This window comes from Anopheles maculipalpis, chromosome 3RL (assembly GCF_943734695.1).
Source record: "Anopheles maculipalpis chromosome 3RL, idAnoMacuDA_375_x, whole genome shotgun sequence".
Taxonomy (NCBI): Eukaryota; Metazoa; Arthropoda; class Insecta; order Diptera; family Culicidae; genus Anopheles; species Anopheles maculipalpis.
Window position 1 is genome coordinate 28,082,257 of NC_064872.1, and position 24,272 is coordinate 28,106,528.

General features: G+C 42.1%; 3 protein-coding genes across 3 annotated transcripts in view; 1 reads left to right on the forward strand and 2 right to left on the reverse strand.

Annotated features, from left to right (window-relative positions):
* Positions 1-24,272, reverse strand: part of LOC126565809 (DNA ligase 1) — a 390,847-nt gene that overhangs the window by 104,337 nt on the left and 262,238 nt on the right. The gene's annotated exons all lie outside the window — the stretch shown is intronic.
* Positions 1-24,272, forward strand: part of LOC126565015 (cyclin-H) — a 203,019-nt gene that overhangs the window by 60,851 nt on the left and 117,896 nt on the right. The window lies entirely within an intron of this gene.
* Positions 7,956-13,748, reverse strand: LOC126565333 (repressor of RNA polymerase III transcription MAF1 homolog). Its single transcript, XM_050222506.1, has 3 exons — positions 13,403-13,748; positions 10,437-10,714; positions 7,956-8,019 (listed from the first exon to the last, which is right to left on the reverse strand). Exons 1-3 carry the CDS (start codon positions 13,745-13,747, stop codon positions 7,956-7,958), a joined length of 687 nt encoding a protein of 228 aa, XP_050078463.1. The 5' UTR covers position 13,748.

Consider the following 24,272-nt stretch of genomic DNA (forward strand, 5'->3'; position numbering starts at 1 on the left):
ATAATGTGTACGACCGAGACGTTAAGGATGACGATCGACCGACCGACCCATCTGTGAGAGCGAACTATAAAAATACTGTGCAGTTCCGTGGTTATCTCTTTTCCTATAGCTTTTTTGGGAAGAGGACTAAGTGTTGATTCTGCAGTGTAATCCAACTATTGGAACGACATTTTCGAAAAAGAAAAGAAAAATACGAAAGAAAATTATGGATGGAATTTAAAACTCTCTGTTTAAGCTAAAGATGCTAGCAAGAATGATTTAGGATCGTATGTTGTTGTTTGAATGCCAATATGATCCTATCGCTATGTCACTAATTAGTGAATTGTGCGTTTAGTGAAACACTCTCCGAATGCCAGCTGGTCTGTCATCGGGCATAGTGTGTTCTCGTAGCTTTCACCTGGTGTGTCTGTTTGTGTATTCAACGTAGAAGAATGTTTCGCTTTCTAGAGTCATGAGTGTCCCTATAGCTGAACGCTTATTTCTAGGGTTTTTACCTTTACCCGTAGTGTGGCCCATGCCTCCAAACAAAACAACATTACACGTGTAGAATTTGTTTCATAATTCTCATATGATAAATCTGATTTAGTCACGAAAATCACTCGATTTTGTGCTTGTTAATCCAGTTATTATTCCATTTCGATTTGTCCCAAAATATTGTTAAAAACTACCAGCTCGAACCGTAGAAGTAGTATTATGGGCTTGCTAGTGTTGAGTGGTGTCAAAGACCTAACTGAAAAATTCCCATGAGCCTAAAAGTCAATCGCAGAAGCTCTACTGCTCAGAAACAACTCATTCTAGATGCATGCTGCATAGAACAAAGCATATTTGCTTCTGGAATATCAACAGTGATCCATACTTAAGGAGGTCTGTGGCGAGAATACTCTGAGCATGACGCTTAAAACCATTTGACGATAAGAGATTCCTTCGATGGGAAGGTACCTTAAGCGAAAAGGTCGTTTGATACACACCTTAGCCGGTGAGGGCTTTTTGACTTGGACATCTCGTTGCATAGATGAAGCCCTTTCGCTAACGACGCGGTTCATTTGTACATGAGACTTTGGCGACGAGGGTCTTAGGTTGATGATGTATTTTGTCTCTTGATAGATGCCGCTAGTAAGACGATGGAAGGTGTCTTAGTAGGCCAAGTCACTTGGACGAGGTATCTTGCAAGACAAAGTCGCTTGCAACAAACTTTTGCTGCATGGGACAATTTCGAGGGTAAGACTCCTTGGATGACAAAGACACATGAACACATAAGGGCTCTCGGGATAACAAAGCCCTTGTTGATCATCCACCAAGTTTATTCCTTCTATGGTTCTAAATCTTTTGATCTACATCTAAACTTTTGATTTTAGGAGTTCGAGACAATGTGTGTCCGTATTCAGACGCGTTAAAGAGTTTAGTTTCAAATCTTTTGTACAGTGCAGTCTAGAAAAAGTGTGGCAAAATGTTCAAAATAATTGTTGTAGAAAAGCAAAAGAACTTCGTGCCATTTGTAGCATCGCATTTTATTTCTATTTCAAAGAATCTGCCTCGCGTACATATTGGATGAATGGCTAACGAAGGGTTCTTAATAGTAGTGTCGTTGGTTTTTTGTTGGACACCCCAAATTTCACGCCGTAGCAATTAAATGTGCTTCGAAGAAAAATGGTCACCATTTTGGAAATTAGAAACCAGAATAGAATGAACTCTCTGAATCTGGACGATAGTATTTTGTGGAAGTAAAGTAGAAGGAAGGTGTGTAAAATAATCGACACGAAAAGAGAATGAGTTTGTTCAATGGCTTTGTGTTTCATGTTAAAAATGAAGACACCTCCGGATGATACCTGACAAGCAAACGTTTTACGAAGGAAGAGTGATGAAATAGAAAATAAAACATAAAACATGAAAACTACTTAAAAATGTTAGTAACGATAGAAACACACTACTATACCTTACCTTCTTCTACTATATACTTCGCTCGCTCATAATCTTCCTTCCCCATCTACTACTTACTAGACAAACATCAAACTTAGCAAACGATTGCGGTTTCTCTTGTGGTTTTCAAAGCCGACTACGACCGGAAACAGAGAAGCTGGTGTTGTGAAACGTACACTAAAGTGTCTTGTTTGTTGCGGATGCGGTTACCTTACACTTCGTCGCCTCTAACGTAGTAGGCGTCTGTTTTACACAATTTTTGTAACCGAATGCCGATCAGGATTTGTTAAAGAGAATGGCCAGACAACTCTTATGCGCTTATGATAATGATAACGTTGATAGTAGTAGTAGTAGAGAGAGAGAGAGAGAGAGAGAGAGGGCGACGAACATAGAAGTACAACACAAACGGAAGAAACCAACAATGCAATAGCTGGGCTGTTTAGGTGTACTACTAGTACATACCACATTATACTCTTCTATACATGCATACCGAAATGGCGAAGCCTAGTATCTAATTATAAAACGCTAACGACACACAGAAACCCACTACTTACCCTTACTAGAACCCTTTTTCTTATTGCTACTACCCTCTTTGGAGATACCTGACAAACGAAACCTAAGTAAAAATGTAAGCCACAGGCACAGAGATTGTGGAGCGGATTTTCATTTGCCGGGGCATAGTGTCCCAAGTTAGGAGAAAAACAAGGACTCCCGCTTTAAAAGTAATCACCACCAGTAAATAAGATAACAATGCTAGTGTGTCCACGTAGAGGGCGAATAGAAGACAGAAGGTGATAAGCGTAGAAAATAAAGCTACAAAACACACAACTATTTACGATGATGTTCTCTTAACAGTAGCGGAAGGAAATAGGGCGATTGATGGTTTTCCATAGTGCAAGCTGCGCAGGCATGTTGTAGTGCAATCAACGTTAGCAATTGAGAAAAAAGGGCAGCGAAAGCGATAACAACTAATGGCCAAAAACAGATAAAAAAGAAATAAATGCTGACATGTAAATCTCTCTGACTTGTGTGTACATGTTCGGGTGACTAATGGAGTTGGGGTCAAATATTTCCAAGATATAGCCCTACGGCTAAATTCTGGTATGCCTCTGTCCCTATGCGATGGAACTAACTAATTATTAGTAAGACTTTAGAATAATTTGAAGGTTCCAAACTCTAAACTCTGGTCCCATTACTAATGAGGTGGATTGGATGAAGGAGTCACCAAAGATGACTGCCGACTCATCCCATCGTTAAACATGCTACCATTTGAACTCTTTCTTAAGTCAGTCATCGAGTTTCGAAAATCACTCAGGGCCAGCAGACATCGTTTTCGATTTTTTAGAATTTCTGTACCAATGTCCGATCGACAAATACTTTCTATAGCATGTTCGGAGATGACACATGTAAGTGCTGAGCCTCCTCTGTCCATGTGCGGTGCCTAAAAAGATTTAAAAAAATAATCCGGTTTCCTGCCTATTTCTGACCATGGCGGCTGATCGTCATTCAAAGCTTGCCTCGACTCCATTTCTCATTGATGTTCCTCAAATTTTCTTGACCTCTGTCCTACAAAATGTTCCACCAAATCATTCTACCATACTCTTCCACCTATCCTTTATAACTATTTCTTCAATTCTATCCAGCTTCCTCTTGTTCACGCCATTCGCGACCTCAGTGTAAGGCTCGACTCGCAAGCTTCTGTTTACCGACCACTTATTATCTAAAGTCTACAAAAAGCTATGTCTTATCCGTACATTCACCTCTATGTTTAAAATCTTTGTACCGTTGTCTTTATATGTAGCTCTCTTGAAGCCCCTCTACCGTGACCTGGACTGCCTGAACTTGAACAGATACAGCGTTGCTACATAAGGATCGTTTTCAGACGCTTCCTGGGTCGGCATAACTCTCCGTCAAATGCTTGGTTTCGAATTGCTAGAAAGTAGATGGGAGCAGTGCCCAGATTACTTTTTATTGGTGTATTGTTCCTCGGTGTTACCAATATCCCTTTCCTCCTCTCACGCCTTTTTTATGCTACGTTCCGCTCACTCCGACATCTTACTTACCAGAAGCACTGGTCATGACTTCTATGACACGTATCTTGTTTGTCTTCGTCTTTTCAACCACTTCTTTCAGTTCCTTACACGCCATCCACTCTCCTTTTCTTTAACCTTTTCTCATCCTTTGACCAGAGGATTCTACTACAGTTCTGTAGTGCTTCTGAGGACTACAAATTTGATTAGCTTTTAAGGTAGAAAAATAGAATGTAATAAAGATAAATACTTGCTTTACATTCAGATAAGTAGTAAAGCCTAAGCAGCTAAGCCTACATGTAAGTTTAAATTCAAATACAATACTCACCTTCATCCGTTTACCACACCTTGAGGTTACAGATTGCTCCATACAGGTCTTCCAAATCCAAACGCTTTCTTTCATTACTCTTTTGACTGTTTCGTTATGCATACTTTTTCCAGCACACTTTTGTACGTTTTCCATTTTTAAACTTTTTTTGCTTCATATTTTATTGTGTTTTTTCTTCCTTAACCACATTACAGTGTGTTTGCTATCTTATTGGTTTTGCAATTGCCTAAAGAGAATACATTTAAAATAATGATAAAGTTAGTGCACCCGTTGTGCGCCACTATTGTTTAAGGTTGTAGGTGTAAATCCATTGTTTGTTGTTGCTTAAACATTGTCATCGTACCTGTAGGTACTTTAGGTTTTTAACTCCTCTCCGCTGCGCGGTACTGTCAACGAACGTTTAAAAAGTTTGAAAATGGTGAAGAAGTTTATGAAACTGTTGGCAAAGACAAAACGGGGAGGATATGATGCCGCAAGCCAACTCGTTAGCCTTGTTTTGCGTCATCGCATTCACAACTCGGGGTAGGGTTTGCTTTCCCTAAAGGTGATTTAAATTATTTTCTTCTTTAAGTAGGTGTGTAATAAGTATTTATATAGTGTTTTCATTTAATATTCGCCCTTCGCCATAGATCCTTTCCCAACGAAAAAATAAAAAAAAGAAGAAAAAAACCAGCTCGCTGCTTTTATTGGAAAATGGTGCGTGGAAAGGGAAACATTGTTTTTGGAGACTTTAAATCAATTTATAGAAAATATGACACTTTAACGGAGTGGAAATGGAAGGTAAAAAAGTGAATCTTTCATCCGCTCTTTCTCACACGTTTTATCTCCAAGGTTTTGCATGCCAGAATTAAATGTCATTAAAGAGAATTAATTCTAACCTATAAAACCCTCCCCGATAATCCTCCATCATTTCGAGGCTTGGGAATCAACAACAACTGAGCACTGATAAACTGGTCTTATCATGACTCCGAACTCCGAATTGAGTCATCACCACGCTCCTCTAACCCCTCACGTTCGGTGCCGCAATTACACTTTCAATAGCAAACAACAAAAAAGGGAATAATTTTTATGTGTAATGCTTATCAAAAGTGTGTTTGCGCTTCCGTCCTATAAATTAATTCTCTCGTAGAGATATTTTATTAGGTAATGATATTTAAAGGATGCAATAACTCTCTTCCCCATTTTATCCATTTTCAAACGAGATCAATTATGTGCTTTTAATTGTAAAAAAGGACGGAAGACGCCAGCACCTACATATTATGCATCTTTGCATACAACATACCACGTGTGTGTGTGTTTATCTCTGTGTGTCTGTTGTTTATCGATGTCCTATACGTCCACTTGGCTGGCTTGGTATTATGTCCCCCCGTGGTCTAAAAGCTACTTATCACATTTCGTGTAGTTTTGTACTTCAGCTTGTGTGTGTTGGTTGTATGACGATCACGAAGACGTTTGTTATTTTGGGATCTTTTCCCTTTATCTTTTCTCTTTGATTAGATAGATAAGATAGGACACCGATGTATACAGCACAAACAGTACAGACACACACATACACACACAATGGTTGGGTGCATCGCTTTGGGGGTGATGTTTGTCTTCCAGTGCAGTGTTGGGAACAGTGTGTATGATCTCCATTTATAGAACGAGCGATTATATTCTTTATCCACGTTTTCTTTTGTTAAGTCCAAGGGACAGTTGCTTAGAAGATTGAGATGCTAAAATGGATCGCAACGAATCAAGGAAGGAGCTGTGGGGGGGGGGGGGGAGCGCGAAGGCGAGATAAAACTTACGAGACTAATATCACAAAATTGGTACAGTCAGTGAAATAGTTCTCACGTGCGGTTCCCACCATCGGAACACAGGATCGATCGCGATGGTGGACGGGAAGTATGATGATACTAGAAGGTGATCGAATTCCTTCTTCTTCTAATAACCCTGCTTTCTCGGATTTCTTGTCTGCATCCGTCTGTCTGCCCCACCAGTATGCGTGTGGATGGAATGCATCTTCTCTGAGTGGATGTGCAGCAAACAGAGGATATCCCGAGTTTATGTGGGTAATCTAAATATCTGTCCCGTCCCGTCGGTTTTTTTTTTATACCACCGGGAACACCGCCCTATCCCTCTCAGTGTACCTACTCACTGTCCACCGTTTGCGGACGAGGCTTTGTTGTGATGGTAGTGTGGATGTATTTGTTTTTTGATACAGATTTTCCTTAACCCTTGCCTGGAATTGGAAGAAGAAAATCCGCACGCGCGTCGTCCGCAAACAGGAAACAGCGGCAATCTCACCAACTGGAAGACCACACAGCCGTTCCGGGTTCCCGGTACTCAAACCGGCCTGCCCATAGACTGGAGGTCTCGGAGGAAGAGCTTCAAGAGCAACAAAAAATCTAACACACTTTACTACTCTAACGAGGCTTACTACCTTGTGCCTAATAGAACTGACCTGCCAGGAAAAGGGTCACGCTTACTAAATCAAATCTACTCCTAATTTGCCCTCTCGTACTACTGCCAACGTCAGAGGCAATATGGATGTATGTACCTTGCTATATGGAAGGTGTTTTTGTTCATCTAATCTTTCTCTTTCGGCATGCAAAGCCTTAGAGACCGAGACGGTCATCATATCATATCATCTCGTCACAAGCACAATTCACATTCAGACCCCCCTTTTCTCCAGACACCTTTAACTGGCCCCCGGGTTATGGTTAGCCCGTACACCTATCTCTTTCTCCCCTCTCGTAAACCCCTTCTTAAAACTAGCCTGCCCTATAATCTATTTATGAGCTCTTCCAGCTGCTCCAGTTGGCTACACATTGCCAGCATCGCGCACTCACCGTTACGCGAGTTCTCACGCCGCAGCTCTCACCTGCCCTCACGTAACGGTGCCGTGTCTTGGTTCTTGGTTGGTTTGCCTTCCTGCTTAAATCTCTGTGTTATTATTATCATTTTTTGTTTAAATGTTTTGAAACAGTTTTGCCACTTAGCATGCATTTGCGCGTGCATCGACGCAGGCTCTTTTAGCCATTTTTCTCGCGTGTGTAGCTCTGTGTGTTTTCTTAACTAGCATTACATTGCAGATACACATCTATATATCGAAGAAATATTGTTCATACACACTAGTCGGTTTCATTTATCTTGCATTAACCCACAACGGACAAAATAGGAATCTTAAGCCAATTGGTATATGTTTTATAAAGGGGAGAAATAAAATGATGAAGCGCACACACAAACTAATTTGCAGTCATATTTGACGTTACATGGTTTAAACGGACAGAAGTTGGTTAAAAAGAAAGGGAAAAAGATAAAAAAAATTGAATGCAAAAAAACGAACTAATCTAACATAAAGTCCTGTGCGCTTCTGTCCTGATACTGAACACTTCTCTCAGAAAATCGTTAATTGAAAAAAAAAACATCTATAGTTGGATTTGATTGATGCAAATTAATGCAAAAAAATCTATAAGACGAAACGTTTGCCATGATGCAAAGAAATACGGGGGTAAAAGATTATTTCATATGTTAGACAAATTGTTTGCAAACTGTAAAAAACCCTTACGAACAAGTCGAATTGTTGGTGACGAAAACTGTGTGTTTTTTTTTCCTTCCTTTTGATTCCATTCTACCACCTTCCAGCGACGATAGACGATCCAAGACTTGAAGGGATACAATTTCGTGTGATTTTTTTAATAACATTCGTCGTCCTCCATAGCGAAATCGCTCGAAAAGCCTGAGTCCACATAAACCGAGCTGAAAAAAAAAGGAAAGATAAATGTGAATGATAAATTTCTAGAAACATTTTTAAATATCGCTGATTTCAGGAAGGGAAAAGGTGCATATCGTATGGACCCGCTCTGCCCATGCGGTAAAGTGCACTTATTTATAGCAATAGCACATCATCCTACGGTACCCCGCCACAGAAAATCGATCGAAAAAGACATTTTTCTGCTTACATTAGCATAGTTTGTCGTCGCACTAGCGGCTAAGGGCTGGGGCGACAACACACGCATACACATAAAATGAATGTTTGAGTTTATTAAGACTCGTTTTGCATGTAAACAAACGTGCGCGAAGCTAAAGTTATGAGGGATGGGCCCAACTTTGCTGTACTTTAGAGGATTTCATTAACCAAAATGAGCGTTTGGTTCGCTGTTGAGCTTACGGAACGAACCTCTTTGCTTGCTGAACGATCGATCGATGTGATCTTGCACTAGAAAGAGGAGAATGAACTCTTCTCGCTAGGGCTTGGTCAACCTTCCTCCTTCTTGTTTCGGTTTTTCGCGTATGGCTTTCATCGATGTAGAAAACTTGTTGTGGCCGGTTACCACCAACGGTACAAGATTGGTGACATTACAGGGGTTTTCTTGTCAAAGTTAAAATGACGTGAGTAAATTAACTTTCTATTCTATTGGACATGTGAATATGGACACAAAAATGGCCCTATTTGCAAAGTCCCGCACTCAATTAGTGATCCGAATTTCGTTCAGAACCTATTAGATTAGTCTCAGTCCTTTCCTCAGTCCTTCAACGGTACGTTCGAACCGAGGATCAAATAAAATCACAACGTAGGGGTTTTGTATCTACATTTTACTGTCCATGAGAATGTTAAACTGTACGTTTACTCGTTTTTTCTTGTACAGATTTACATTATATTATTTCGAAAGCAACGCTCAAATTAGCAAAGCAATTTTTAACGCTTGTTCTATTTGTTCTTTGAAAAATCTGCTGAAAAAACTATTTGTTGGAGAACTTGCAAGCTACGCTAGAAAAACGTGGGGGTGACAACGAATGCATCTCACCCTGGTCGGCTAAAAGCATTGGGCTGGGTCGTCTGGTGCCAATCTCATGACGTGACAAGCTCACAGAATATAATTCGCTACAGACCAAAACCAAAAAGTGTTTTTTAAAGTATAGAATCACCTGATGTGTAAGAGTGAACTGTGTTTTGAATTAATATTTGATTTATTCCTCAGATTTACTGTAGTAAAAACCAGCTAGTCAGTCGTTCGATTAAAATAATATAAAAATTAAATAAAAAAATAATTTGGTAGAACCCTGTAATAAAAAAAATGCAAAATTTGCATGATAATACATAATATAAAAATACAATATGTACCCTTCTAAACGATTAATGTAATCTCCAGTAAAAGGATTGAAATTCTAATCTCTTTTACATTTCTCAAGATCAAAAACACCCAGAAGAATCTTCCTAAACCTTCTAAAAATGGTTCCACACCCTAAGTACACAACAAAAAAGGGGGAGGATTTGTTAAATCAATGCGTTGTCTATAAATAACAAATACTTTACCGACGTGTACCACCGAAAACAAACCCACGCGCACACAAACAACACCGAACGCACGCAACGGACTGTTGCTTTTTAAGGGTTTAAAATAAAGCAAGAAACACCGCACGATTGCATTCCGCTTGTCAAGCTTATCCATGAAACCATGCTTGTGTGTCTGTCGTACTGAGAGAGGTATTATTTTTGCGAAAATCATCTGCTTTTCGCGCGTAACGAACTTCGCTGCAACCTTCGGAGGGTCGGTCGCGGTCGATAAACACTTTTCTTCTTTTCTGCCTTATGAAATATGTATATGCGAAAGAGTGGCAGGCGCAAACAGTAATGCGGGACACACCACCGTATTCTACTTCATTTTTCAGCAACAGTTTAATGGCCGGCTATCGTTCATTTATATCGTTCGACGAGCAATGATGATGGTCGGGGCACGGTACATTGCGTGCATTGGCGCGTTGTTGTTTTGGGGGGTTAAATATTCATTCGGTAGTAAATCATATTTCGAGCGAAGAGTTTCTCCGCGTGAAATTTCGCACAACGTTCGTTAAAAAATGCAAAATAAAATCGCATAAATTATATAAACACCAAAGAAAGCAAATGTTTAACAAAAATTGTCCTCAAACATTCCCTTCATTCCATGGCACAAGCTTCCGATCGAGATGAGCAAAGTTGAAAAGATCACAGAGGATCATTTTTCGCGGGCTTTTTCTATCTGTCCACTCACTAGACCGTGTCCGAACAATTACTCAACCGAATCAAATGAACTTTCAGCGTGCGTGTTGTATATGTTTCACCGAAACAGGTGATCAAAACAACAAAACATAAACCAACCAAGATATCAACAAAACGGCGTTCCAAACTAACTTACTTGATCGCACGGCAAGTGAAGAAAACGATGCGCTTCAGCTTCTTGTTGTAGAAGAAGTAGTTGAACGACCACAGGCAGCCCGGCTCACCGAACGGGTCCGAGTTTAGGTCCGGATTGTAGCTGTAGATGTCGCAATCCTTCAGCGAAATCTCGTCCTCGATCGTTGTCCAGAGGGCGTGACGGATCTTGCTGTACTGTTCGCCAGCCACCGGCCCTAGGTTGCCCTCGATCGAGTTCAGCACCCATTGCAGCGATGGCTCCTTGCTGAATTCATGGCTCTGCAAATTGTTGTTGAGGTTGAGAGAAAGAAAAAAGCAGATTGTTTTAGCATTGGTTGTAAGTCAGCCATCTGATGAAAATGATGATGATGATGATGGCGATTTACGGTGAAAAAACGAGAACGAGAAAGAAGGGTTGTGGAATGAAAGATCGCAACGAAGAGGACGTCTGGGGGGGTTGGGAAATTTATTCAAAGTGGATGCTGTGTAACATTTTTCATGGGAATAATCGTACAAACACACAAACACTCTGGCACAGATGCGAGTGCAATAGACGGTAAAGTGTATGGGTATGGGAAGTTCATCTTCTTTGTTTTTCTTCATTAATGCTGCACAGCCTTTTTCAACGTTCGATGCACATTGGGGCGGTACAATAATAATTGTTTTCGTTTAGTTATTTCAGTATAAATCTTCCTTTTATCAATATGACTCCAAAATTATTTCATCTGATACCTTCTAGTTGGATAGCTTCTTGCTCCGAGTACCACTAAACGGTTTACAACCAGTTTTAGGTGGATCCATGATTTTTGCAATATTTGCAGGGGTTTACGATCCATTTGAGCCAAAATCTTTATTTCAATTCAATAACGTTACAAATCAAATAATGGATTTAATTTATCACAAACTTAGGTTGAAGTAGTTCACTCTAAAACAAAAAGCTATCCCTAGACAAGGCAATGAATTGACTTGAATTTCAATTATTTTTGGTCCTTGCTTCCTTTTCCAGAAGCTTGTTCATCTGGCCAGCAGAGTATATTGGATAGAAATGTAGAAAGGCTTTTGATTACAAAATTACACAGTATATTATACAGCATTTTTGGATGCTTTGCTTAAAGCGTGGAATCGCCCGTTAGCTTATGTCCTGATCCTCTATCACTGTCCGAAATGGCTAATAGGCGGTGATCAGGAAATGTCCATCAAAATCCAGATTCTATGTTCGTGGAGGGATTTCAAATCTACGAACGCAATTTTTCGATTGTTTTATTGACAGTTATATTTTTTATTTATTTTTTTCAAACTTTTTCGCAATTCGACGACACGATCATGTGTTCGGAAACAATCATTTTCATCCAACAGCATAAAGGGTCTGACAGCAAATTAAGATGTTATTCTTGAATTCTAATTCTTGTAACTTGTAAAACCCTGCACAAGATGCAAGATAAATGAATTCATTTAAGATAAGAGATGACTAACTCACCCTATTGCTTACCAACGCCACAAAAGCGTACGTAATGAAATTTTCGTCTGGTTACACTCTCGAATCCGGTCCGTGTTACAATTTACCAACCAAAAGCCCTCTTTTGTGAACAAACTGGAAGGTATAGCAAAGTGAACCAAACCACCAATGGTCGTGTCGTGCTGGTGGTGGTGGTTGTGAAGATTACATCAGCGCATCCACCGCCGTGCTGTGGTTTTGGTGTGGAATCTTCAGCAACACGATCATAGAAAATGTTGCCCATAGCAACGGCGAGGAGAGCAAATGTAGCATAGAGGCTCCCGTGTATGCAGTAACCAGCCCTTGTTAAGGTATTCAAGTCCGAAGTATGCGTAGGAACAAGCGCATAAGGGTCGATAACCAGTTTGTGGCCAGAGCGGTTGTAAAAAGGTAAACAAAGGCGGAAAAATATGGCTGTAACACCGGGCCCGTTGTTTGTAAGAGATGCCGATGAAGAATAAGCGTTCCGTTTTCTTGCAAAGAAAAATCGTTTTACCGTGAGAAAAAACGAACACAAAACTACTGAAACAAAATAATATCGACCCAGCAATAATGTGACGCAAATAACGACACGGTCTCTTCTCGTACGAAACAAACACAACTATAAATATAGCAGCATGACCCATCGTCAGCAATCCGGCCTTGCACGGCCACCATCCTCCGCATCCAAGGATTCGTCGAGCAATTCGTTTCCCGCCCGAATGGACAAGACAAGAGCAGAAAACCGAAATGTTTACCAATAAAAATCTCAAACAAATGCTGTTTCAAGAGATTTTTCCCCACCGTGTGTAGTGAGAAAGAGGTGTTTTGTATGTGTATTGCAGGGTTTAACAGGCTTGAGCACAGATTACAACATTTTTAGCTACGCTGTTTCAATTGATAACACAGTTTCCGTTTATTTTAAAACTTCGTCGGACAGTTTTTCCATACCTCTTGACGGTGAGTTTATGGATTGGATTTTCTTTACTAAATGATTTAAAATTCAAGTGTTTTGATATATTCATCGTAAGTGCTATGAAACTTGAAGTATGAAACAAATAAAAAATAATATTTTGCATCTTGAATTTTGCATTGTTCAAGCTATTCTAATGCTTGTTCTATGGGCTGATAAACCCTGTATAATGTTGTGTACGCAGCTGTAAACAAGCTACAACCAGCTAGTTTGTGTTATTTTTCCGTTTTGATTTGCTCTTATTATCCTGTGTGAAAATATAAGCATTATTCGCTTATTTTTGGTCCGCGGCTCAGCTGTGCTAATGCAGCAGCGAAATTCCCGACCAAGGTCAAAGGAGAGTGTTTCCTTTTTTTTTGGGCCAGAAAAATTACATCCACCATCCCCCCCCCCCCCCCCTCGCCCGAAAACACCCTTCACGGCTAAACTACCCCCGATTTTCCACCCTTTTTGGGATGGGTGGGTGTGGAAATTTCGAATTGCGCATTAGTGTTTTTCTCGGCTCGCCCGCACAGCTTACCCTGGCCTCACTGAAGTCATAGTCCGGCTCGAACGCTGCGTTCAGTGTTGCAATCAGGTAGAACAGCGTCTTGCGCGAAATCGTATCGCACAGCGTCACACCCTCGTCGCCGGACAGGCTGCTGCGCAGGATTTGCGGCGACATGTCCTGCAGTGTTTGCGGTGGCGACAGGGCCTGCAAATCGGTCGGTGCCTGCTCGGACGTGAACCGCTTGTACAGGGCCTTATCGTTTCCCGCCATCTTGCACGAGTACGATTCGATCCGGCCGTAGATCGTGCTGTCCCCAGTCTGGATGTGCAGCTTGTTGTTGACCGCCTCGAACCGTGTACTTTCCAGTAGTTTCATTTTGTCAAGAAGTCGCGTTAAGTGTTATGTAAAAAAAAAAGTAATCAGGATCTCAAAATTGCCGTTGTTCCTTGTCCTTTTGCTTTTATGGCGCCCGATTTGTTCCTTGCTCTGTGATAAGGCTTTGCTTTGAGACGTGATTTGTGATTTGTTGAACAATATTTTCTTCGATATTTAACGCTTGCTATTTATTAATCCACACAGGCGCCGACAGCCTCTACACACTTCGGATGGATGTTTTGAGATGTTGTTTTTGCTTCTCGCTCTTTGCTAAGCGGCGGTGCACTGGCGCTGTTGTTGTTTAGCGTTTTCCGCTCGTAGTATTCCTCGTCGTTGTTGTTGTTAACCAAACCAATAGTTGAACGATGCCTTATTTATGGTTGCTTAAAAGTTACACAGCGTTTGCCTTAAAATCTGGCCAAATTGGACACGCTAGTACAAAATGGGTTTTAAGTTGTTAGCTTCTTAGTACAGTGGCAGGAGCGGCAGGCTCACCGTGAAACAACTCCAGCACGGGGCGGCTGAGTATTTGACCATCTTGGGCGATTTTATCAGGCCGTTGTTCAGCTTGAGGGCGATTCTGAACATGGTGGTCGGGTGTACGCAGAGCTTCTTCTTGAACAGTTTCGTGCTCGCGACCTGCTGCTGCTGCTGGTGGCGGCGTCGATTGCTGCTACTATTAATACGGTTGCTGTTGCTAGAGACGGGTACGGCGGCGGCGACGAAGACGGTGGCGACCGGTTGCGGGCACATTTAAGTACGGAGAAAGCCTTGTCCCTTGCCCTTGCCGGCTACAAATATGGCAAGCAGTATCGAAATAGCAGGACGAGCAGTTCGTTTTCACTCTGCCTGTTGGAAGCGCTTCAACTTTAATCTCTTAGTACAAGGTTTCAAGCAGTTCTAGGACTGAGGCAGAGGTCCAATTGGCGGTGGTGGTGACCCTTCGTACTAAAAATTGTGTAGAAGCGTAAAGAGGCACACACAGCACAAAAATAACACCCAATAAACACAGCCGACTGCGGCAAGCTTTGTCTGTGTGTGTGTTTGTTTGTGATGGGATGATGACGCACACGTTCCACGCACACTATGATCGCGAAACGATGTCGACCCGTTTCGTTTGTACACAAGATGACTTCTTCCTTCTCTCGGAAGGGTCGTGGTTTCGGTGAAACGCTCTTTGTTTACGGCCAAATTATCAATTCAACACAATTCGCTGAGGACGCTTTTACTACGCACACGCACGCACACACCTTTACCGGAAACGTTGAAGGGCCTTGAAAACTAGCCCTTTTTGAGGAAGGAATCCTTCTTTTGACCTTCAAACGATTGAATAAAAGTGGTATTGTCTTTCCTGTTCTGTGATAAATCACGTTCACAAACACACACTTACTCACAAGGGGAGGACAACAGGATAATTCCCGTCGTGTGACACACTTACGACACACACTTTCACACACTCTAACTATCCGAGTGGAAAATTTTAACGCATTTTCACGATGCGCTTCACAAGAAAATGGCCACACAGCTCGGGGTCACATCAACCGCGGTGCAAAGTGAAAACTTTACGCACTCTACGCACACCTACACACACGAACGTACGCACGAATGTTAGCAGTTTTCTTTCTGTTCGCTGTCGCTGTACACTGAGACCGCTTGTGTACGGTGAGCTGGGAATGTAATCGAACTTAAAATACGCACCATTTGCCGCGCGCTTCGTGTTTCGTGTTTGTTTTGTTCTCTGCACACGCTCGGCAAGAAGACAAATTTTCCTGCTAAACACCCCGGACACACATACGCACCAGGCTACAAATAGCTGTATAAAGAGGACTTGTATTTTTCCATCATTTTCGCTGCTTTTACTGGGTCACACCGTGGACGGAAAAGTGACCAAAAATGGGGTGTTTGTCGGAACGCGGGTGCTTGTTGCTACCGCTACACACACACACACACGCACGTACACAATTTTGGGTTTATTTTTTTCCTTCGATCAAACGAATCTTGATCGACGTCGTAAGTAAACACAGACACAAATTTTGCAAACTGATTTAGAAACAACACGGGAGAGGTCGAAATTTGGGTGATAACTTTCACAAGTCGGTTTGATAGCACTACACAAATATGCTCGCTTGCTTCGTTCTACGCAAAGTGTACTTTCGGTAATGGTTACCAATGTTGCAGGTTGCCAATGCGAAGCCAGCAGGGAGGAGGCTATTTCGAACAGAACGAGAAAATTTAACGGTTGATGTGAAAATAAATTTCGACTGAAAATTATATATGAGAGCCTAATATTCGATTCTTTGAGAAAACAGTTAATTAAAAATGCTTATAAGTAGCTTGCAATAAAAAATTAAAAGATGCACTAGCTGAATATGAGATTATTTTATCAATTTGCGTATCGATATATTCACTCGATAATTTTTGTTGTTCCGTTTACGATAGCATTCTATTTTGTACGGCTTGTTTTGACAGTTTGTTTTCTGCAGTTGATAGTTAGTTTACGCCTCACGGTTGATAACTTCTGCGTTCTGGTACTCGTCGCGGAGTTGGTATAAATAAAGTGATTCGTTTTGGTAAAACATCATCGTAATGTGTTTAATTAGCGTGTATTGGAATTGATAATCTATATTCTAGTGAGAAAACTAAATAAAGGTAGATTGCTTTGCTGAAATGTGTGAATTTGAGTTCTTTTTTGTGCCGAAAGTGGGTGGATTCGTTTCCTAATGTAGTGATGGTTGGATTAATAATTCCTTCCGAGGGGCGAAGGTGAGTTAAAATTGCTCCCGAACGATTAGTATGCATTTACACTACCGGACGATCACCCAGAAGATCAGGTTCGTTGTAAAAATAATTAATTCCCGAACTGAATACTTATTTCGTGATAATAAGAAACGCAATTACGCATTATCTTTATAAAAAAATAGTGACAAACTTGTTAACTCACTGTTCTGGACGTTTGGTTGGCAATAACAACTATTCTCAACATAGGAGTTCAATTCTTATGAAAACGGGATCAAACCAATCATATAAAAAAAAACAATAAAGCAACAATTTCTTATGGGCGAGGTACTAGCGTTTAAACGATTATTATATAAAATGTAACTGGAGTGCTAGAATTGGTCCGGTATCTGAGGCGCGAGCGTCACCGATTTTCATATGGTAGGCCTGGTGTTCGAATCCCATAGGGGACAGTTACCCCGTAGTGAGGTCATTACTATTCATCTACTTGGTATCAATTTGTCTAGCATGCCACTAAATGGCCGGCGCGACCAATGCGTCGTTATGCTTAAAAGATTATCAATAAGATGGTGGATTGCTGCTTTATTGTCTCGGCAACTCGTATCCTAGGCGTATCCTCGAATCCTAGGCGTATAGAATCTCCATCGAATCCTCATCCTAATCGAATACATATCGTATCGAATCGAATAGTAACTTAGTCGAAGCAAACAGGATAGAATCTGGAACCCCAATGGAATCCGAGTCCTTAGCGGATAGAGTGCGTCAATTAGGATTCAATCCGATTTCAATCTTTCTGGGGATTGTGTCTTCTAATCTTGAGAGTCCAGTAGTCGTACCCTTCCCCGTATCAGCAAGTCTCTCTCTCTCTCTTCTTGGCTTAACGACCTTCTAGGTCTAGTAAGTCACTAGTGGCTTACTAGACTCGCAAATACCACATATTTAGTCCGCATTAGGAGAGGGAATGGTCCGGATGGGATTTAAACCCCCGTCCTGCCGTTTGAAGACCGCCGCCGCTGTCGCCTTATTACCCGGACGCCCCCATCAACAAGTCTAGTAAGCAAATCGATGACTATCATGACCTTGAAAGTCGTCAAGCCAAGAAGAAGAACTCGAAAGATCTTGGCCATTTCCACCGTCAATGACGTGCTTATATCCTTAGTAAAAACTAGTCATGTCCAGCGTACGAGTAGACCGTACCAATGGGATTGGACAAACGTGTTCTGAGGTTTAAAAGGTAGATCGAATCGAATTAATCCACAACGGTCGATAATCCAAAACGAGATGTTATTTGCAATACAGACAGGTCAATAGTTTACTGATAGCGCCACCGGTATCAAATCCCATCAAGACGGAGCACAGCACTGCCTGTCCCGCTATGGTGTAAGCGATAACGGCGCCGATCTGCACCCGGTACGATCGAGTATCGAATCCTGAATAATGGACGAGGTATCGATAAGTCTAGTAAGCCATTTAAATGACCGGCACAGCATGTCAGTAATTCAAGAAGAACCTTCTTAGTTTTCGCCTAATTAATTTTCTAAAATCCAAATAAATTCTAAATAAACCAAATAATGTCTCGAATGTGCTAACTTTTGCCCATACCCAACACTTGACCGCACAAAGGAACAATACCAACACTGCACATTCCCATTCCAGCAGATTACAATCGCACCTAACCAGGGGCCTCTCCCGTGCAATGCGGAACACGTTCGTGGCCTACGACATACGAGAAGATGACGTGCAGGAGGAGGGAGATGCAGATCAAAACCGCGGTTGCGATCGAGAACATCCACACGTTCGAGCGATGGTGGCGCTTGCCTTTATGCCACACAAACACTAAACCAATGCCAACAACGGTCTCAAACACCGGCAAACCATTCATGGAGTTTTCGCTCTCTGTTAGTTTTCCTGCAGCATCCAACGGTGGTGGATCGCGCGTTTCGCGGTTAGCTCTTGCTCCCACTGTCAGTCTTATTCGTGCGCGCGTGTGTATCAGTTCATCCGATCGATCGGGGAATCGGGGGTAGGTGCTGAGTTTAAAGCTAAAGGTGGTGCTGTTTTTGGAAGTTTAAGTCTATGCTCCGTTTGCGATAGCGAGACGCCGCATTACTAGTCAGCGTGTGGAAAGGTTGTGCGGTTCTTATTGAGGATCGCTAAATTTACATTCTTACTGGCCCCAACGATTGGCATTTCTTTTCGCACATTCGCGTACACCGAACGCTTTAACGAACTCTGTTTACAATTTGGCGACCTCCCGCAAAGATCTGGACAGTCTGCCACTTTTGCTCGCATAGGAAATGGGTTCGAGAAAAAAAAAAGGAAAATGAAGGGTGCAAAGAAATTCTAATGTAACGGAAAATTTGACTCGAACAAAATTTGGTCGTGCGGTGTGCAACGGATCTCATTCTCATTCTCTTCAATCATCTTGTGGACGGTAGTGACTTTACCCCTTCGTGTCAGGAACAGGAAGGAAAATGTGCGCGCCCCGTTTGATTGAATCTTACATTCGCTCAGAGTCTTACGTGTCCGCCATTTGACACCGCGATCGACACCGCCGTGAAGCGCGTAATAAACGTGTGCAATTGAGTACTTTGAATAGATCGAATCTCGTGTCTCAGTTACGGACAATTAATGGTTCGCGTTCAAACACATAAACATACAACGGACACCCGTGTTCTGTCTGGAACGAGGGAACTTTTTGAAGGGGGGGTGATGGGAAGTTACCGCTGTTGGAACTTAAATGATCCAATGAGCTGTTGTTGGTGCCACCACAGTCTTTGCAGGCAAGGCACACAACTAGAATCGCAGCATGTGGTCTTTGGGCGATCAACATGCCAACTAATATGTTCCAATTTTCGCACACACTTGTCTGGTGGTTGGAGGATGGGAAGTTTAATTTTAACCATTTTCCCACTATCTCGAACACGTATACCGCAGATCGTGTGGATATGGATCAATCGGACGAATTTTCCCTAATATTTCCAATACCGTTTTGTGCGAACGTTGTGATGGCTAAAACGCACCATGGCATATGTGGGACATTTCTTTAGATCGGTTGCCATTTTTTGTGACAGGATAGATTAATTGAACCGATTAATCATACGCAGTGCACGCCTAAAGTTGGTCCCGCGATAGACTTACAGCCGTGTGGAAAGTCATGCGGGATTTCCCCAAAATGTCGAACCCCGAGGAGGTTTGGCAATGGCGACGCATGGTCTTTTACGATCGTGGCGCTCGATCACTTGTTATTTTTTTTATAGTACCGCTGTTTGTTGTTTCCTTCACTTGGCTGCCTTGAGATCGGAATGAAAACAACACACACATTAAACAGACCATCTTCGCGATGGTCTCGCGCACACCCCACAGTGTTTTTTTTGTTGTTGTTGGTGGGTTGAACGATTCCTTTTGCTCTCTTTTTCGAACGTCGATGTCGTATCGTTAATTGACCATATGTCACAGTCATGGCGCAAGATTTAGAGTAGCTTCTGTTTGCTTGGGTGTGTGTGTTTTTTTTTTGTCTACTTGAAATAAGGACAGAAGATCGGACGATCTTCATTGATTCTTTTCCATTACTGACCTCATCAACTGGTTCCGATTTGTGTAACGCTTTGGACGGCTGCTAGGCGCAATCTATCCATCTATCTTGCCGAACCACGTGAAAGAATCTTAATGTGCAATTTTTAAACCTTCGCTTACCAGGGTGGAGGATATGATCATGGCAAAGGACGTTAGTGCAAGAAGCGGACAACCTATTTTTGTCTCAAAACATTTCTCCATCCAACCGGAATTTAAAATTCTTCTCACACCACCCGGTCGTCTGCGTTTTGGCAGCGAGTCACGAGAAACAAAATCCGGTAGCAATCCCAAAAGTTTGCCATCACCGACCATGTCAACTGTGCTCTGATTGGACGCTCTGCGTAAGGTAGGGCCGGTCGGATCGGACCACATTTTCTGGGAAAACTTAAGCTTCTTTTACAACATTCTCACAGACAAAATGACGAAACTAAACTCGTCTCCGATCGGAAGGTACAGGGAGGTGTATAACGTCACGAGATGATCATTATTCAACCTCCTACACACATGGTCATCTACACAAAGTCTATAGGAGCTAAAGACATATGCGTTGCGATGCGGTTAGGGAGGGAACGTACCATGGCTGCACGAAACTTATGAAACCATTACCTTTATTGTTATTAATGGTGACCAATTTGCGAAATGGCGGTGCGTTGGTGCACGGTGCAGTAGTTGTGCGGAACGAAGTCAACACTGCAACAGGGAACGGCGATCGTCGATGATTTTATTAGTAACTAAAGAGGTTGTCAACGAACGCAAGAACGAGGGGTTTTCTTTATGTGTTATTCTGCAACATAAAGAACTTCGTTTGATTGTGATGGGACGAAAAAATCGAATTGAGAGCCTGTTCTTAGACAACGGATCTGAATGTTTTATTTGCATTCAATGGCTGAAACAGAGTATCTTCAAAGTGTGATCTTCTGATAAGATGTTCTCTTTTTTCTGAGATCATCCTTGGAACAGCTGTGCTCCAATACTTTATCAGCATCATGGGAAAACAGCGTTGAATATTGAAACTCGATTCCTCAATTTTTTTTGCACTTGCCAACCGCTTCAAATCGAGCGACCCATTGTATAGTGGGCACTTGCCGGGATGAAGTTCAAAAATTCAAGATTGAAACTGCAGTAAATCAATATTTTTCTATCTACAGGATCCGACTAAGAAAAATCTAAAATATCAATCTCCAGAATAAGGGAAAAGTTAGTTAAATTTATTTTGTTTTTCATCAATTCTAAATAACTCAAGTCTCAAACCCGTAACGAGATTTTGATAATTAGCAGTGCTTTTTTTGCAGCAAACGTTTTTTTTTAAGTTTTTAAAACTGTGTCAAATTTTAGTATCAACTAAAAATTTAGATTTTATTTAACAAATTGTGAAAGAAGCCTAGTAAAACCTAAAACTCAATTGATGTTATTGTAATCCAGATGCTTGCAAAAGCTCGAGCTTTGGAAAGTACTACGTTTTAGTATAACACATAAGCTTTGAAATGTTGAAAAAACTACCTGCGGATATGCGCAGATACAAAAGTTATTGAAGTTTGTGTACTTTTACTTCTACATCATTATTTATGTATACTAGGCTTCCTTATATAGGCGATGGAATTTTAATTGCAGTAAATTTTACACCTATCCAACACGCTGGTGTCAAGAGATGGATGACAGAGATAGAGAATTGTCTCCCAGGATCCAGGTTGGTTCCTAATTACTTTAATCCTGTTTATCTTCCTGAACCGAAGCTAGTTTGCAATATTTATCGGTTCATCTCCTCTTCCTTCTGGTCTTTTTTAGACATTGCCAATCAGTTTGCTTCTTGACTATATATTTATATTGCCTTTAGAATCTCTAGGGAATTATCTTTTTTTTTTTTTCAAACTGCCCATAGTGCATTGGCTAATCCACAATTTCAGCAAAACCCTCGAATGGTGAATTTAATTCTGCTGACGATGGATTGTGGATTTCGCCGGTCGCCTTTCTCAGCGTTCCTGCACGTCCGGTGACCGCGTACGATCGCGTTGCAAGCCGTACCTGTTTCTTCTTTTTCCCGATAAACCGATAAACATAACCTCAAACGATACGATGTTGCGAAGAAATTGCAATTTGCAAAAACAAAATCGGCAAACAACCGAAAAACTGACGGCCGGCATACACTTCGACCCACCATGGCGCGGTGCGTCCCATTCAACGCCGCACAGTATATCTTAGGGGGTTTGAGTTTTAGGCAGGTCCCTCCGGTAGTTTTTCGTCCCAAATTTTGTGGCCATTTCTATTTCTTCGTTTTTCACAGCTTTCTGTTTCGTGCTTGGTGGCATTCGTTTCCTCCCCCCCCCCCTCCCCAAACCCCTTACGTTTCCACACGAGGTTTGGTCGGTTTTGGTTCGGTGTAGTATTTATAATTTTTCCTTCGCACACACGATGTGTCGCTGTGCTCGAGGCTGCACGAGACGACGAGGGACACACTCAGACTTCGGAGCAACCGGCTAGTCGCGATTCGACCACGCCGTCGGTATGGTCCTTCGGTGTCTAGTGTCCCGTGTCTAGATCGTGTGCAGTGTGGTGCGTGTGTGTTAATTTTCCCTCAAAGGAATAAAAAATATCTTGACTATCCCTTCTGACGATCTTCTGACATTTATTAAGCTAATGTACTAAAGTGTACTAAACGAAGTGAATATACTAAGTGTACTAAGTAAAACGTGCTTGATTAGTGCTAGTGATCTTACCACGCTCTCGCACGCCCCTTTAAAGTCCGCCCATCCGCAGACGGATTCTTCATCCCGGGACAACCAGCACCGGACAGCTTGTATTTTCGTCCTCGTGTTTGACTTCTAGTGAGCTTCTCAGCAAGTGAGTGAAACGGCAATATGTGCGTCAAAAGTGGCGTAAATGTTCGTTCTTCCCATACGCCGCCACCCAGTGTCCACCATCGCTTTTCTTCACCACTGGCGGAAAAATCGACGCCATCACCATCGATCGAGAGTAACGCAATAGTCCGATCTTCCCGCTGATGACAAAGTATACGAAACTCTTTCGCATGTGACGCGTGCTGTCCTCCCTCCCCCGGTCGCAGTAGTGTTGTTGTGGAGTGCAATAAACGGGGGACGAGTTTGTTAATTTAATCTCACCATCATTTTGCTCTCGTCGGCTAAATGCTTCCGTCTCCCGTGAGGATTCCGCGTGCGTGTGGCAGAAAATGAAGGACCCCAGTTGGAAGTGACAGGTTTAATTTCTTACTTTGTGTAGTACAGAATATTTCTTGCGAGTCTTTGTTGATGCCAGCTCGAGCGGGGTTGTGATTTGGTGGACGTGTCTTACCCGGTTTGTGTGTTTGCAACGTGAGTGTTTATTTGTTGTGACGTATCCAAACGCCTCGATGTTTTTGCATTGATCCTCAAAACCAACAGCAACAACACGAACAACGAAACGGTATGATGAGGATTAAACATCACAGCAGGTTACCGATCGTGCCATGAACTATTTGCAAACTTCTGGTCAAGATCACTGGCTTGAATCATCCCATTCGAACGCGTTAAAGCCTACTAGTAACCGTTGTGTGTAAGTGATAAATAGCATCTTAGTCACCCGTTTCCCCGTAGTAGATCCCACTTCATACACACGATCGATCGCTGTGAACGGTTTTTGTGTCAAAGTCACAAAGATTTGCTCTGTGGCGTACTTTGTGGTGTCATACCACAAAACCATACCACGAGAAAGTCCGTGTATTTGCATGCTTGCTACAACGCCCGTTTAGGCTAGGCTAATTCATCCGCAAATGCACGGCCAGGCGCCTTTGCGGATGGGCAAAAATTATTTTTAAATGCACCACTTCTTCTCCCGCTGTTGTTGTTGTTTCGCTCTGGCTGCACAACGATCAGATCTGCTCAAGTACAGCAAACCACAGCGAATGTCTTGCTACGCTGCGATCGACTTTCACGGCTTCCGCCATCAGATTCCAGTGTTCCGCATGGTAATTTAAGCGTCATTTATCCCGAACGCTCTTGGGGGACTGGTTCCTTTCTCCACCAAACGCACACGCATGCACCGGATGCAACGGCTTGTTTGCAGTGCCTTGTTTTGCTGCAAATTTACCCTTCCTCTTCGCTCTAATCCACCTCCCGCTCCTGACAGGCAGGGCGCACGTTTGGTGCAATTTTCCAGCCATAAAGTCGTGCTGCTGCTGCTGCTGGAACTGTCCCGACTGCCCGTGTATGATGACATCAAA